This window comes from Otolemur garnettii, unplaced genomic scaffold (genome assembly GCF_000181295.1).
Source record: "Otolemur garnettii isolate 467f Iridium unplaced genomic scaffold, OtoGar3 scaffold00010, whole genome shotgun sequence".
In the NCBI taxonomy this organism is placed as follows: Eukaryota; Metazoa; Chordata; class Mammalia; order Primates; family Galagidae; genus Otolemur; species Otolemur garnettii.
In genome coordinates, this window is record NW_003852405.1 from 36,512,182 (window position 1) to 36,527,602 (window position 15,421).

The 15,421-nt window shown below is 37.1% G+C and overlaps 1 protein-coding gene and 1 pseudogene across 3 annotated transcripts in view; one reads left to right on the forward strand and one right to left on the reverse strand.

Annotated features, from left to right (window-relative positions):
• Positions 1-15,421, reverse strand: part of MIER1 (MIER1 transcriptional regulator) — a 66,994-nt gene that overhangs the window by 18,624 nt on the left and 32,949 nt on the right. For all 3 annotated transcript variants that reach the window (XM_023509825.1, XM_003784239.3, XM_012801771.2), the window contains 4 exons: positions 13,152-13,316; positions 12,331-12,463; positions 9,752-9,816; positions 4,456-4,528 (listed from right to left, as the gene is read on the reverse strand). In XM_023509825.1, coding sequence (XP_023365593.1) covers positions 4,456-4,528; positions 9,752-9,816; positions 12,331-12,463; positions 13,152-13,316 — 436 coding nt within the window. The remainder of the gene's footprint in view (positions 1-4,455; positions 4,529-9,751; positions 9,817-12,330; positions 12,464-13,151; positions 13,317-15,421) is intronic.
• On the forward strand, positions 2,742-2,795 carry LOC111723309 (annotated as a pseudogene).

Below are 15,421 nucleotides of genomic sequence, written 5' to 3' on the forward strand. Positions count from 1 at the left end.
TCCCAGCTACTTGGGAGGCTGAGGCAAGAGAATTGCTCAAGCCCAGTATTTTGAAGTTGCTGCAATGCTGTGGCATTCTGTCTCCAAAAAAAAAAAAAAAAAAGAAAGAAAGAAAGAAAAAATTCTATAATGGTAAAAGAAAGAAAAAAATTACCTTTTAATTGACATGAATAAGGTGGATTTTGAAAAATCACATTTATTGAAATGTAATGGAATCTTCTGAAACTACTTAATTCTAAGTCAACTGCCAGCCTTAAATATTAGGCCTTTTAAAAGCAACCATAAATATACCTACCTCATATTCCTGGAAGACATAATTTGTATACAATTACGAATGAATAAAAGAGTTCAGGAAGAGTTTGTTATACACTACACCTTAGCTTATCAAAGTGCTTCTACAGTGCCTGGCAGAAGCATAAATTCTGCTCGGTGGTGAGAGACTGGCCTCTCCACAGGTCCCACTAATCCACAGGTGAAGCTGATGATACTGTTCTCTGGACCACACTTTCAGCAGCAACACACTGATGTATCTCACTTTAGCTATTTCATTATCCAGAATATAATTTTACATGCAAAAGTAATCCATTTAAGGTTGTCAAATAAGCAAAACTGGTCATCAAATTTTAGCATCTGTTTGTCTGTGGTGGCAGGGCAAGCATTTGAGCAGTGGGAGGAGGTTACTATGCACCTGAACTAGGGCAAGGAGACAGATGCAGGAAGCCACCAGACACGGTGACAGACTCCCTACGGTAGACCCATGACCAGACCATGACCAACTCCCCATGACAAAACCCCCCAACCTGGAAAATTAACTCCCAGTGAAAAAAAGTCTATTTATTAGCTGCCACTTTTACCAAAAGAAGTTTTATTCCATATTTAATGCCTAAGTAAAAAATTCTACTGATTTCTGATCTATAATCAGCACTGTGGTTTAATAATAATGTTTACAATAGAAATTGCCACATTCTTAACCAAAGTCGCTGTGTTTAATAACATGGACTTTTAAGTTGACTGACTGAGATTTTCCTATACACAGGTTAAATTAACTGCCTGTTTCAACAGTTCTATTACCAACTAACGGCACCGTACTTGTTCATTTTTCAGTAAGTTACTAAAGAATTAAAAATAATTTGTCAAATATTCATCAGAAATAACTGACATGGTCCTTTGGCATTCACTGTTTAATAATTCCTAGCCATCTAAGATTTGTCAGGTAAAGCACGAAACTGCAACTGAGATTCGGTGAATCGTGTCTGTCCCTGGGCCTTTTTGTTCTTTTCCTAAATAGCCCATCTAATCTCAGTCTACCTAGCAGGTTGCCAGCCTGACACTGCGGCCAGCTCTGGCAGGTAACACTCGGTGATGGGCTTTCCTGTGCATCACAGGCTGTTCACCAGAGTTCCCCATTCAGTCCTTCCACAAACCCACAGTGCTTCCGTGGTTTAGCACATGGGAGAAATAATAAAACACACGAACTTTGAAAAATCCCCTTACTAAGTAGAATGCTTTTCATCAGCCCAGCATCTCTTTGGGAAATATACCCTTTCGCACATGGTCTGGGTAGGGCTGAAAGTAAGTACCCCCTGGAGTCCCAGGAATAAAATAAATAAGCCAGGACAAGCCAGAGCACTCATCTCTCTCGCAGTGATTACTTCTGGCTGGGTATGTAATTCAAGACGAGTCAGTGGGGAGCTCTGAGAGAGGAGGAAATTCTCATTTTTGTTGGCTCTGTAGCCAAAAGTGTAAGTGAAGAGCTTCCAGTAGCCATCTCAGCCCATCTGACAACAAAGGCGAGAGAGACAGGGCAGGACACCTGATGCCCCAGGAGCCCTTGCAGCCCCTGCATGAGGAGGTGCATGAACCAGACCTGCAGAGTCCCACCTAAGCAGCCCAGGAAACTGTTTTGCTTAAGCTAATTGAATGGGATTTTTGTCACTGGTAAGCAAAAGAGCATCAAGTAATGCTTTCTGTAAATCTCATTAATAAAAACTAACATAATGGGTAAAATTAATTATCTGTTGAATATTAATTCCACTTACTGAGCGCTTACTAATATGCCAGACACTATGCTAAGTGCTGCCCATAAATTATTACAGGAGCTCTGCAAATAAATACTATTTGTTACTTTACCAATGAAAAGAAAAAGTAACAAGTCCAAGGTGAAACATCTAGGTAGTGATCCAAGTTTACTTAGTCTGTACCAGTTCTGCTCACACCATTCTGTACCCACCTACTAACTCAGTCACCAAATGTTTACTAAGTGCTTATGCAGCAAGGATCGACCTGGTTAGTATCAAGGACACAAAGAGGAATAAACAAATCGCTACAATACTGTCATGTGGCGTATAATTGATAATTTATATAAATTTAAGAAGCCATTACTAAATTTCCAGCTACAGAGATTTTGCAAACAAAACAGATACAGGTTCAAAGGAACCTGCCTGGAATGCTTCTGTAACAAATCTTATTCTGATCTGTCAACTGATTCCTCCAGAGAAAAAAAGAGAGAAAGATCCCGACAATAAAGAAATCAGGGTATCTTAGTTTTGTAGGTCTTTTTTTTTTGCAGTTTTTGGCTGAGGCTGGGTTTGAACCCACCACCTCCGGCATATGAGGCCAGCGCCCTACTCCTCTGAGCCACAAGGGCCGCCCTGTTTTGTAGTACTCTTATTATAAAAACTGAGTGCTCACCAAAGTAATGAAAAATATCCTGTGAACTTTCTTCCACAGAAGCCACGGACCAGTGTTACAGCTCTTTTAGAATTTGTCTAGCAGGTTTTCTAGTCTCCACCCCCCAACCGTGCAAATCAGCACACTGCTTTCAGAGTTCTGACAGTATGATTTATATAGCAGTTTCATAAATTTGGCTTGTGTACATAAGGGACCCTAGGTGGAGGCAAATTCTGAATATCCTAACACAAAAGTTTGAATTTCTAGAACCACAAAGGCTGAGGAAAATCTCTGTACTACAGGGACCCCTCTGATGCAATGACACTTAGTCTGACCCTTACACAAATGAATATGCTTAGATTCTTAAAATGAGAAAGCTTCACAAATCATACCCTTTCCTTAAAAAAATTACGTACCTATAATCACCTTCTAAAAATCACGTTAAAAATGAAAACATTAAGCCAGAATTAAAAGCATAAAAAATTAGAGATTAGGATTTACACTGCTGATATTTAAGAATACAAACATACTAAAATAAAAGATAAAATATATTGAGATAATTAAAACTGTCTTTAGCCATAATATGAAGATACTATACAACTAAGATGTTTCCTATCCATCTACTAAATGCATTTTCAAAGATAAGCACTACTTTCATAGCCAAAACTTTAAAAAAATTTAATAAAAAGGAACAAATGTCTTTTGGCTTTTCATTTATTTGCAGAAAGAAAAAACTCAATGGGAAACGTGTTAACCATTAATAACATATAAGTAGAATATATAAAGTTTAAATTTTAACTTAATTTTAATTTATTTTTGTACACAGTCACAATGTGTTCACAGAACATACGCACAGAATTCCAATACGTAACAAGGTCACTCCCTACTAGTGACTTCTGTGTTCCTGTATGTTGCAGGAAATGGACGCTGTTAAACATTTAAAGATGTATTAAAACATTTCTGTTGTCATGTAAACTTACTGGCCAGTGATGTTCCCTTGACTGCCTCTAACCTGCTGGTTGCTCTGAGAGCAGGTGCACACTTAGAATATAAGGTAAGTTTTTAGAGAGAATGCTACGGAGAAATAAGTAACAAAAGACACCTATAACTAACTCCAAACAGCTTTACATATGTGAAGTTGATATGTGGAGAGAAAATGAAATAAAAGAAATGAAGAAATGTTTCTAGCGCTGAGTGATGTCATACTGCACATGAACTCATGAAAGCACAGCAGTCTTTCTGGAACCCATCCAAGTGAATAATCTGAACAGACTTTTAAAAAAGTCCTCAAGTACTTTAAATTATTAAAAGTATGACTTACCTTAGGGACTTTTAGATAAAATGGGGGGAAAATCATATAAAATTTAGTAAGATGCTTTTCTAAATGATGACGTTCATAAACATCAAAGTCCTCTCCTTTAATACTGGAAGTTTAAGAAGTAAATATGCTTTTTATATCAGTTGTTTACTCTGAAATTTGTTTTTAAACCTCCCAGTGATATAAAATAATCTGCTAACAAAGATTAGAAAACGGTAAAGTTCACAGCACATTTGAATGTGGGGGAAAGAAATAAATAAGTCATTGAAGAAGCATTTGCTGTTTCTCTGTTTGGGCTGGACTTTTATGGACAAAACTGGAAAAACAGTAAATGTATTTCTTCTTACAGAAATAATGCAGGGTTACATAGTAGGCTATTGTGTTCTTACCACATTTTTACATATAAAGTAACATTTCATCACTTTGAAAGCATAAATTCAGCTATTATCACTTCACTAACAACCCACCTTTTTCATTCTCTTTGTATTTACAAATGCCCACTGGAATCTCTGCTTGAAACATGGAGCCGACCATAATCTCCTATTTTAAAAATAACAAAAACATTAGTAAAATCTAGTAACACAGACTTTATCTCCATTTTCTAGCTTTACCATCTTCTTAGTGAACTGCTCCTGGCTTCTCTGTCAGGAGATACAGATTCAACCAATTAACTACCTCAGGTGTATTGTGAGAATGAATGAGTTAATAATAGATAAAAGCTTGGATATGATTGGACAGAAATGTTAGTAACAATGAGGTGAAATGCAATGTAAACAAGCAATACAAACTGTACTTCAAAATACAGAGAGAGAGAAATAAAAGTGGATTCTGATTATTAATAAGGTAACTGCAAAACACCTAGTAAGAGAAAGTCAAGTTCAGATACTTTCAGAGCACCCACACTGCAGACTGTGGTCTTACAGCATGTTTCCCGTGTCCCCGGCAACTGCTTGAAATGTAAATGCTCAGGTCCTTCCCCAAAGACAGAGCCAGAAAGTGTGGGGACAGGGCTCAGCAATTAGCATTTTCACAAGTTCTCCAGGTGATTCTGACATTATACTTAAGTCAGAGAAGTAGAGCTTTATGGTAGAGGATTTATGTAAATTACTCAGTAGAGGCCAAACCCATGAAAGTCCAAACACAACAGCTAAGTGGTTAGTCACAGTCTGACTTGTTCATCCTAGGAAACAGCCCAGATTACACAGACTCTCTTTGATCTGGTGGCTAAATGCTAAGAACAAATTTACAGGCATATTAAAAAAGATGACTTGGGCAGGAAAGACACAAAACCATGGTTTAGAAAAGTTTGGATAACTCTCAGTATTTGAAAAGTTCTTCTCCTTCTCCTGTTAACCCATATTGATATCCGGGTCTCACTTTACCAAGTGTAACATCAAAGACATGTTCTATGTAGTAAGGTGCTGCTACACACCTGCAGAAGAAAACAAGTCTTTCTTTTTTTTTTTTTTTTTTTTTTGAGACAGTCTCACTTTGTTGCCCTCGGTAGAGTACCATGGCGTCACAGCTCACAGCAACCTCAAACTCTTGGGCTCAAGAGATTCTCTTGCCTCAGCCTCCCCAGGAGCTGGGTCTACAGGTGCCTGCCACAGTGCCCGGCTATTTTCTTGTTGTAGTTGTCATTGTTGCTTGGCAGGCCTAGGCCGGGTTTGAACCTGCTAACCCCTGTGTATAGTGCCGTAGCCTGAGCTATAGGTGCCGAGCCAAGTAAGTCTCTCTCTTCATCAGTTTTCCAAAAAGTACCACATATGATACCCCTTCTCCACTGTCACACAGGAACTCCACCACAGAGTCCTCTACTGGCACTCTGTGTGCCGCTCATAACTCTACTCACCTGTGCCTACCAAAGAACAGATTGTCAACTATCAAACTTGGCTGGGGCACTTCTAAAATACCAACATCTGGATCATTCTAGTCAACTAAATTAGAACCTACTATGGACGACCTACTCCAAGGGACTAACATAAGGCCAGGAATGAAAATATAAAAAATATAAGACTAGTATAAAGATAAAGCACTTTATTTTCTTTGAGTTCAGAATACTTTTTTTGTTCTATAGTGTAGGTAAAAGAAAGGATTTAAGATCGTTAGGTACAAGGTATCTTCCATGTAATTTCCTTTTATTCTTCATCAAGCCCTATAAAGCTGACACTGCTATTCCCCTATTACATGTGAGGATATGAAACTCAGAAAGTTTTTCTCAGGAACACACAATCAGCAAGATTTAGGGTTATAATGTAAACTCAAGTTTGATTTCAAAGCTAGCCTAGTTTTTAAAAAAATCCAATTCTATCCTATAAGCCTTAAAGAAATGAATCTCTGAATTCCAACCACCATTTACTACAACAAAATCATTCATACTGAAAGAAAACAATCTGAATTTACTCCAACTTGCTATACACTGCATAATTTTTTTCTGAGAAAGGTTGGGCTGATACCCCTAGCAATGAAAACTTCATCTCCCCCCATATTCTCCCTCTGAGCTTTTGTTTGTACATTAAAAAAAAAAGTACTGAACACGTAATCAAATACTCTATTTGATTAAGACAATCAAAATAACATACGCTGAAGAGAGAGATACACCATGTATAACCTTGAGTGTGGCATAGAACACACTCCCAAGGCTCCTAGCAGGTTTCATCTTAATTCTGGATGATGCAGAAAATCAGATAAAAACTGAATTGAAGAACACCTGCCCAAACAGGTCACACAAATAATAACTCTGTGTGTGTGTGAGACAAGAGTCTCACTCTGTTGCCCAAGCCAAAGTGCCCTGCCCATCATAGCTCATAGCAACCTCAAATTCTTGGGCTCAAGCGATCCACCTGCTTCAGCCTCCCAAGTAGCTGAGATTACAGGTGCCCACCAACACACCTGGATAGTTTTTCTACTTTTAGAAGAGATGGGAGTCTCACTCATGCCCAGGCTGGTCTGGAACTCCTGAGTTCAAACAATCCACCCGCCTCAGCCTCCCACAGAGCTGGGATCACAAGTATGAGCCGCTGGCCTGGCCAAATAGTAACTTTCGTGATCCCTGTTTTCCATCTTCAGTTTGAACACTTATTCAAATTAACACATACTGCACACATACCATACACACTGCACACAGCACACACAATGGACACACATACTACACACGCCACACACCCACATGCTGCACACACACATCATACACAATTCACATTACATACCACATACACCCCCACATACACCGCATGCACACATCACACACACTTCACACTGCACAAGTACATACCAGACACCCCACACACTGTGCACACACATCGTACACACTGCACATGTACATACCACATACACCCCCACACTGCACATACACATCGCACACACTTCACACATACATACCACATACACCCCACACACTGTGCACACACATCGTACACACTGCACATGTACATACCAGACACCCCACACACAGCGCACACATTGTACGCACACAGTGCACACACATCGTACATACTGAACATTACATACCACATACACCCCCACACACACCGCACGCACACATTGCACACACTTCACAAGTACATACCACAGACACTCCCCACACTGTGCATGTATACATTGCACACACTTCACATGTACATACCACCTACACCCCACACACTGTACGCACATATCGCACACACTTCACATGTACATACCACAGACACCCCACACACTGTGCACACACATCATACACACTGCACATGTACATACTACAGACACCGCACACACCCACAACACACACTACACTGCACACTGAGCTTGTCATCTCTTGCCATTCTAACCCATGACACTGACATCTCTCTTTTAACATCTACACAGCTTCTCATTGGTTTTATTCCATTAAACATCTAATAAAGCATTCACTTGGGTTGTACTTACACAATACCTTTCACAGGATGTCCCTCCAACCTACAGCAAAAATGAGATCCTTGAGAAAAGGGGTCCCTATCTCTTAACAGCTATGTAAACAACAGGTATTCATCATTTACTGAATGTAGAAAACTATTCCTCTCCCACTCTTTCGATTTACATCATTAATTATTAAAAATTATCTGGCTTCCCCATATCTTTGCTAGGGAAGGCAATGAATGCCTATTGGAAATACCCCTCTGGAAACCCACAGAGCAGTCAACTCTGGCTGAAACCTAGAACCCTTAGTAGCCCGGGCGAAGTTCATCTGCATAGTTCACTCTTCCTAACAGAAACTCAAAATATGAGATATTGAAAATCACCAGCAAGAGAGTCAATTCTTTTTTCTAGTTTGTGTGAGGCATCCCAAACCAGACAACTTTGAGCCAATTAAAAAAAAAAAAAAAACAGGGAAAAATCTCAGTGTTAACTAATAATTAAACAATCTTGACTTAAAAAGCACAATGATTATTTCTATACTAAATTTCTTTCTTTCTTTTAAGAGACAGAGTCTTATTTTATCGCCCTCGGTAGAGTGCCATGGCGTCACAGCTGACAGCAACCTCTAACTCCTGGGCTTAGACGATTCTCTTGCCTCAGCCTCCTGAGTAGCTGGGACTACAGGCGCCTGCCACAATGCCTGGCTATTTTTTTTGTTGCAGTTTGGCCGGTGCTGGAGTATATGAGGCTGGTGCCCTACCCACTAAACCACAGCACCACCCACTACACTAAACTTCAAATCAGGCCTAGCAAGAAGACAAACTTAATGGAGTTTTGTTTGACGTAAGGTAAGGTAGGTGAGGTGATCAATCTTCCACCAAGAGCAACATCATTTCTTCTACACAATCATTTGTTTTAAACAATTTTTCATAATATTTCAACAGACTTTCCTAAGAGGTCAGTTGCTTTGCAACAACCTAACATTACTCTTCAACTTAACCATATGATTAATTATATACTGGTATATAATTTTATAATTAAAAACTAATGTCAATATTATCTTTTTCGATTTAATATAGAAATTAAAATTATGTACAGAGAAGCCAAATCTCTCTCTTCATACAATATACTTAACAATTATAAATAACTACACTGAATTCAATCATTGAGATTTTTCCCTTTATTTCTTCTACACAATCATTTGTTTTAAACAATTTTTCATAATATTTCAACAGACTTTTCCTAAGAGGTCAGTTGCTTTGCAACAACCTAAAATTATTCTTCAACTTAACCATATGATTAATTATATACTGGTATATAATTTTATAATTAAAAACTAATGTCAATATTATCTTTTTCGATTTAATATGGAAATTAACTATGTACAGAGAAGCCAAATCTCTCTCTTCACACAATATACTTAACAATTATAAATAACTACATTGAATTCAATCATTGAGATTTTTCCCTTTATAAAAGAATACAGGGTAGGTAATTTGAAATCTAATCAAGCAAAATTTACTTAATAAATATCATAGCCTCTACACCTGCTTTCCATAATACATAAAACAAAACACGTATGTGATTATAGGGTAACTAAGCTTAACTCAGCACTAGGTTAGGACCAGCTCAGGATTTGGATTTCTAATCTTAGCTTGAGTACTCATTTTCTCAATAAGTTTCAATTGTTTCCACAGACATTTTATTTTATAAAAAGAAAAAAAAGATACCTCTCACCTAGATGTATTAAAGGGGAGTCTAAACATTTACCAAACAAATGTCACAGAAAGATTACACCGACTTTATCAATACACATAGTAAGAGAATAATTAGGCTTGTCTTTTTAAGTATTAACTTATCTAAGTTTGGGGAAAATATCATTCTAACTACCTTTTTCCAGTCTTCTGAAGGAATATAATCTTCATCTTCTTCAGATTCTTCTTCTATTTCACTATCTAGAATAAATAAGACACCAATACTATAAAACAATTGCTTATCCTATCCACATCTATATACCTGTAGATTATTTTGTATCTACTTAAAATATTTAGATATGCTCGAAGGTATCCAATGAGTTAGACCAAGATATCTTTAATCAAATAATCAACCCTACCACAAAAAAAAAAAAAAAAAAAAAAGAAAGAAAAAAAAGATGCCAGAAACCAATAAGCAAAAAAAGCATAAACCTTCTAGGTAACTGCATTCTCATAAAATGGTTTCCTACAAAAACTTCAGCAAAGAGTTCATTTGCAGTCAAAGTTAACATGTTTCTAATATTCATTCTGCTATAACAACCTAGTCATAGAAGGTATTATATGATCTCAATTTCTTTACATATAAATTGAGAGTTAGGACAAAGTATTGGTTTTCCAGAGTTCCTCAGAACACTAGGAACCCCACAGCACTGGTTACTGAGGAAGGCAGGAGGGATGCTAGTATGTGTAACACCAGGAACCCACGGCAGCACGGCTCTCTGAGGAAGATGCGAGGGTGTGTGTGTGTAACACTAGGAACCCACGGCAGCACGGCTCTCTGAGGAAGATGCGAGGGATGCATGCATGTAGACATCCAGTTTCTGCAGTTCCATTTTACTGAGCATGGGCAAGTTGTTGTTTGTTTAGTCCTCAGAATAAGAATGTTATTTATATAATACTATTAGATTGTTAGCATCTTCTCAAATCTAAAATGACACACAAATGCTGAAAAGGACATTACATACAGAAATTAATTCTTTCTATGGAAAAATTAAGAGAGGAGGTACGTGCATAGCTTCCACACATACATAACAACTTGAATCACCAAATTATAAGTATAAAATAAACATTGCTTCACGAGACAGAGCAGTCACTTGGCATCCCACTATTAAACAATATTTGGCAATGGATTTGCTCTTTGTCTAGCTAAAGGAAAAAAATACCACTACATTCTCCCCAAACTTAAAATTAACACAATTACCTGTGTTAGAGAGTAATTCTTCCCTATAATAATATTTTTTCCTCTGAACCAGATTTTTTTGTTTTTGTTTTGAGACAGTGTCTCACTATATTGCCTTTGGTAGAGTGCTATGGAGTCACAGCTCACAGCAACCTCAAACTCTTGGGCTTAAGTGATTCTCTCGCCTTAGCCTCCCAAGTAGCTGGGACTACAGGCGCCTGCCACAAGGCCTGGCTCTTTTTTTGTTGTTGCAGTTGTCACTGTTGTTTAGCAGGCCCAGGCTGGCCCAAACCCATCAGCCCCAACCACTGAGCTACGGGTGCTGAGCCTAAACTAGATTTTTGATCAAAACTTGTGTAATCATACAAAAAGTATTATTAGCAATACTATTTCACTTCTAAGCAAAGTATACAGCAAATCATTCATGCAAAGCACTAGTAGCCATGTTTAATCAATTATTACCTGACTACTTATTTCATAAGGTTATTTTTCTCCAAGTGATTTTCTTTTTGTTAAGTACAAAAATTTAGAACACAAATTTAAACTAATAACAACGGTAGCAGACTTGTTCTTATCAAAGAGCTATCATCTAGAGCAGCGGTTCTCAACCTGTGGGTTGCGACCCCTTTGTATCAATGAAAATACATCCTGCATATCAGATATTTACATTACGACTTATAACAGTAACAAAATTACAGTTATGAAGTAGCAATGAAAATAATTTTATGGTTGGGGGTCACCACAACATGAAGAACTTTATTAAAGGGTGGCAGCACTAGGAGGCATTAGGAAGGTTGAGAACCACTGCTCTAGAGTAACAACTTGTCTTAGACTAAAACATGGTAGAGCAGAGTGAAACAAGCAAATATTTAAAATACAGTGGAACCTCCATGGCTGACGACCTCCCTACACCAACCACCTCAGACTGACCTAATTTCCAGAGAGACGTGAATCACACGTATGAAGGCCCAGCTCCTCATGATGCTCACCTCTGTATGTTATCCAGTTTGTTATGGCCCCCGCATGGTCACTTAGAGGTTCTACTCTATGTACACTAAACGCTGCCGTGACTACTGGCCATCTCTCACCAGATCAGAACTGAAAAAACATTAGGGGAGGCTCTTCTGTGAAGATGTTATCCTACCTCAAGAATTAACTACTTCTTTAGTCCTAGGAGCTGAAGACTAAAGAAAACAATGCTATGGATATACCTAAAAGCAGCTAAGAGGCAAAGCAGAAAATGAAAACTATGGGAAAGACTATGAGAAATAAAAAAGATGACCATGAAACAAACATTTAAAAACAGGCAGGGAAGAAACAAAAGTACATAGTCAAGTAGTATGTAACACAACAATTACTATAGTATGTTCACTCACATTAAGACCCTGGCATGGCTAAACAATGTACTAAAAAACCCAAATACTATTCAAAGAGATTTTAGAATAAATGAATTCAAAAAGAATAGTGAAAAACATTAAGGTAATATATAAAGTAATATAAATTATATTCAAAGTATACCAACCAATAATACTTACTTGTATCAAAATATTTACATCGACGTGGACGGATTATTTCTTGGACATCTTGAGAAGCAACAGACTGTGATGGATCATCATTGGAAGACTGAGTTTCATCCTCCTGTCCTGATGAATCCTTTATATTCTCTTCCTGCAGAAGAATAAATTCAATTTCTTTAAGATTAAAAAAAAAAAACTGTTGGAGATGAAAGGCTGTAATGTTTACATTTCTAAATACAACTAGAAGATGAAAATGAATTACTAAATGTAACATGGTATTCTGGGTTGGCTCCTGAACAGGAAAAGTACCTTAGTAGAAAAACTAGTAAAATCTGAACTATCTATATATATTAGTTAATAGTACTGTACAAGTGTTGGTTTCTTAGTTTTGATAACTATACCATGGTTACATAAGATGTTAACATTAGGAGAATTTGGGTGAAGAATACACAAAAACTTTTCATACCATCTTTAAACCTCTTCTATTAATCTAACACTTCAAAATAAAGTAAAAATAAGTATAGAACTGCCAATTAGCCTTTAGTATTTAAAGGCAGCTTTTATTTTTTAAATGCTGGCATAAATTATTTAGAAGAAGCTCTGGGGGGAAAAAAGAAGAAATCTTGAAAAGACCAAACTATTACCTCTCAAGCGTGGATTTCCAACTTTTTTAATATTATGTATTTCTCTTAACATTTTAATTTTTAACATTTAAAGGTATTACTATCAGAAATAGTAAAGATTATAAAAGTCATCAGAATGAATGTATTAAGAAACATTCATTTAACTTCAACAAGAGTAAAGACCAGACTCTTAAACACACACGTCTATGAACTTACTTTATTTTCCCCACTACAACCACTATTGTCGTCATTCTCGGCGTCCTCCTCCTCATCACCTTCCTCCTCCTCCTCTTCCTCCTCTTCATCATCTTCTTCAGGCAGTCGAACAGCATTGTTATAACCATAAAGGCTGAGCAGTTCATGAATTGGCATGTCACCTTCCTAAATAAACCAAAATACAGGTCAATTCTGAATCAGTGAAATTTCAAATTCCTAAACTATAATTTGTAATCTGTAGAGTATATATTTTATAAAGAAAATACTCTAAGAATCACAAGAATTCTCAAATCATAAAAAGTTAAACTGAAAATATTACTAAGACTAAGGAATATCCTAGTCTTTTAAGTATTTATAAAACTAACCAACTCTTATTACTAACAAGAACATCTTTTAAGTATGTTTAAAAAGTGACATTGGTCTGAAGCTATTATTTTTTGAATCAACTTAGTATATATACACTGACAATTAGTTAACACTATACGTGGATGTCTACACTTAATAAGAGTATCATACTTAATCTAGGGATAGAAAAATAGAATAATTAGAGAACAGACTATGAGTTAACAAACTCAGAAAAGGAGATGAAATTCACAGCCCAGACCAAACACATTAAAAGAAAAACAATGACATACAAGAGTGATGCAAGATTACAGTAGGAATATATTCTTTTCTATGGTTATCTCCACTTACATATAAAACCATCTCAGGCAATCCTCACTATCCATTAATATCATACAGAATATATTACTGCCATTTCATAAATGAGGACATAAAGGGTGACAGATTGAGCAATTTCTTCAAGAATCATACAAGTTATAAGCAGTAGAGTCAGATCTAAACAGTCTAACTCCAAAAGACCACACTCTTTTCAGTATACCATGGTGCCTCAGCCACAGACCTCTTTCAGGACCTCCAAAAAACACCTTTTGTTGATGAAATGAAGAAATATCCACACACAGTGAAATGAAATCAGGTCCCTATAGAAGGTACTATCATCAGTAAACAAGTGATGTAAGTTACAGGGAAACACAACAGAATTCTGATTATATAGAGAAAATTTAACCTAAATCCTCTGAATATATATATATATATATATATATATATACTGTGAAGCAAAATCAGAGGAGAGTCACTTTATAAGCTAGGAAAATGATAATTATAAAATAAAACATGTTTACTATTTCTCCGACAGTCTGATTTATTCACAGAGTCAGTCTGGCTCACATGTGAACTATGCCACTATAGCCCAGAAACACAAATCAGACTGGATAATACAACCTGACAGGAACTCAGATCGTAAAGTTAACCTGTCACTCGGAATCCATGCACAAGAATCAATCTAAGGACTGTAATTTGAAAGGATTTTCTTTTAGAAAGAAACAGGAAAAAAATACCATTTACACTTCCATTTCACATTGTAAATGACCTTTCTGGTTATAAATCAGTTTATAAATCTATTTCTGAAAAGGAAATCAATTTCAAGAGCCTTAATAATTCGCAGAAGCTACACTCTGAAACATGGTAACCATATTAGGCAAGGGATTGCCACTCCCGCTGAATGACCAGCTGGCACACTTAACTGACAGTTCTTAAGCACAACACAAACAGCACTTCAAGTATTTAAGGATCTGGTCCATACACCAAGGCTATTCGTAATACAAGACACTGATATTTGGAAATTAAAGGAGTCAATACTTAAGAACTAAAACAGAACCTCAGACTCCATGTACAATGTGAAACAGAAGTAGAACAACATTTTCTGTTTCTCTAAAACAATCTGTTTAAGATAGAAGAGGAGAAAGACACAGAACAGGCTACTCTGATACACAAGAATAACAAACAGCAGCCTTAGTGTCCTCTATGGGCCAGGCCTTTAATTTTACTGTCTCTTTCTCTTCTTAATCACGAAAGCAGAGTCGAAACATTACACAATCTCTTGGCCGGGCATAGTGGCTCACTCCTGTAATTCTAGCACTCTGGAAGACTGAGGCAGGAGGATCCCTTGAACTCAACCTGAGCAAGAGGGAGACCCCATTTCTACTATAAAATAGAAGAAATTAGCCAGGCATCGTGGTGGGTGTTTGTAGTCCCAGCTGCTCAAGAGGCTGAGGTAGGAAGATCACTGGAGCCCAGGAGTTTGAGTTTGCTGTAAGCTAGGCTGAGGTCACAGCACTCTAGCCGGGGCAACAGAGTGAGATTTTCTGCCTCAAAAAAAAAAAATTACACCATCTTGTTAGATCTTTAAAAGTAACAGATGGAAGTGTTTG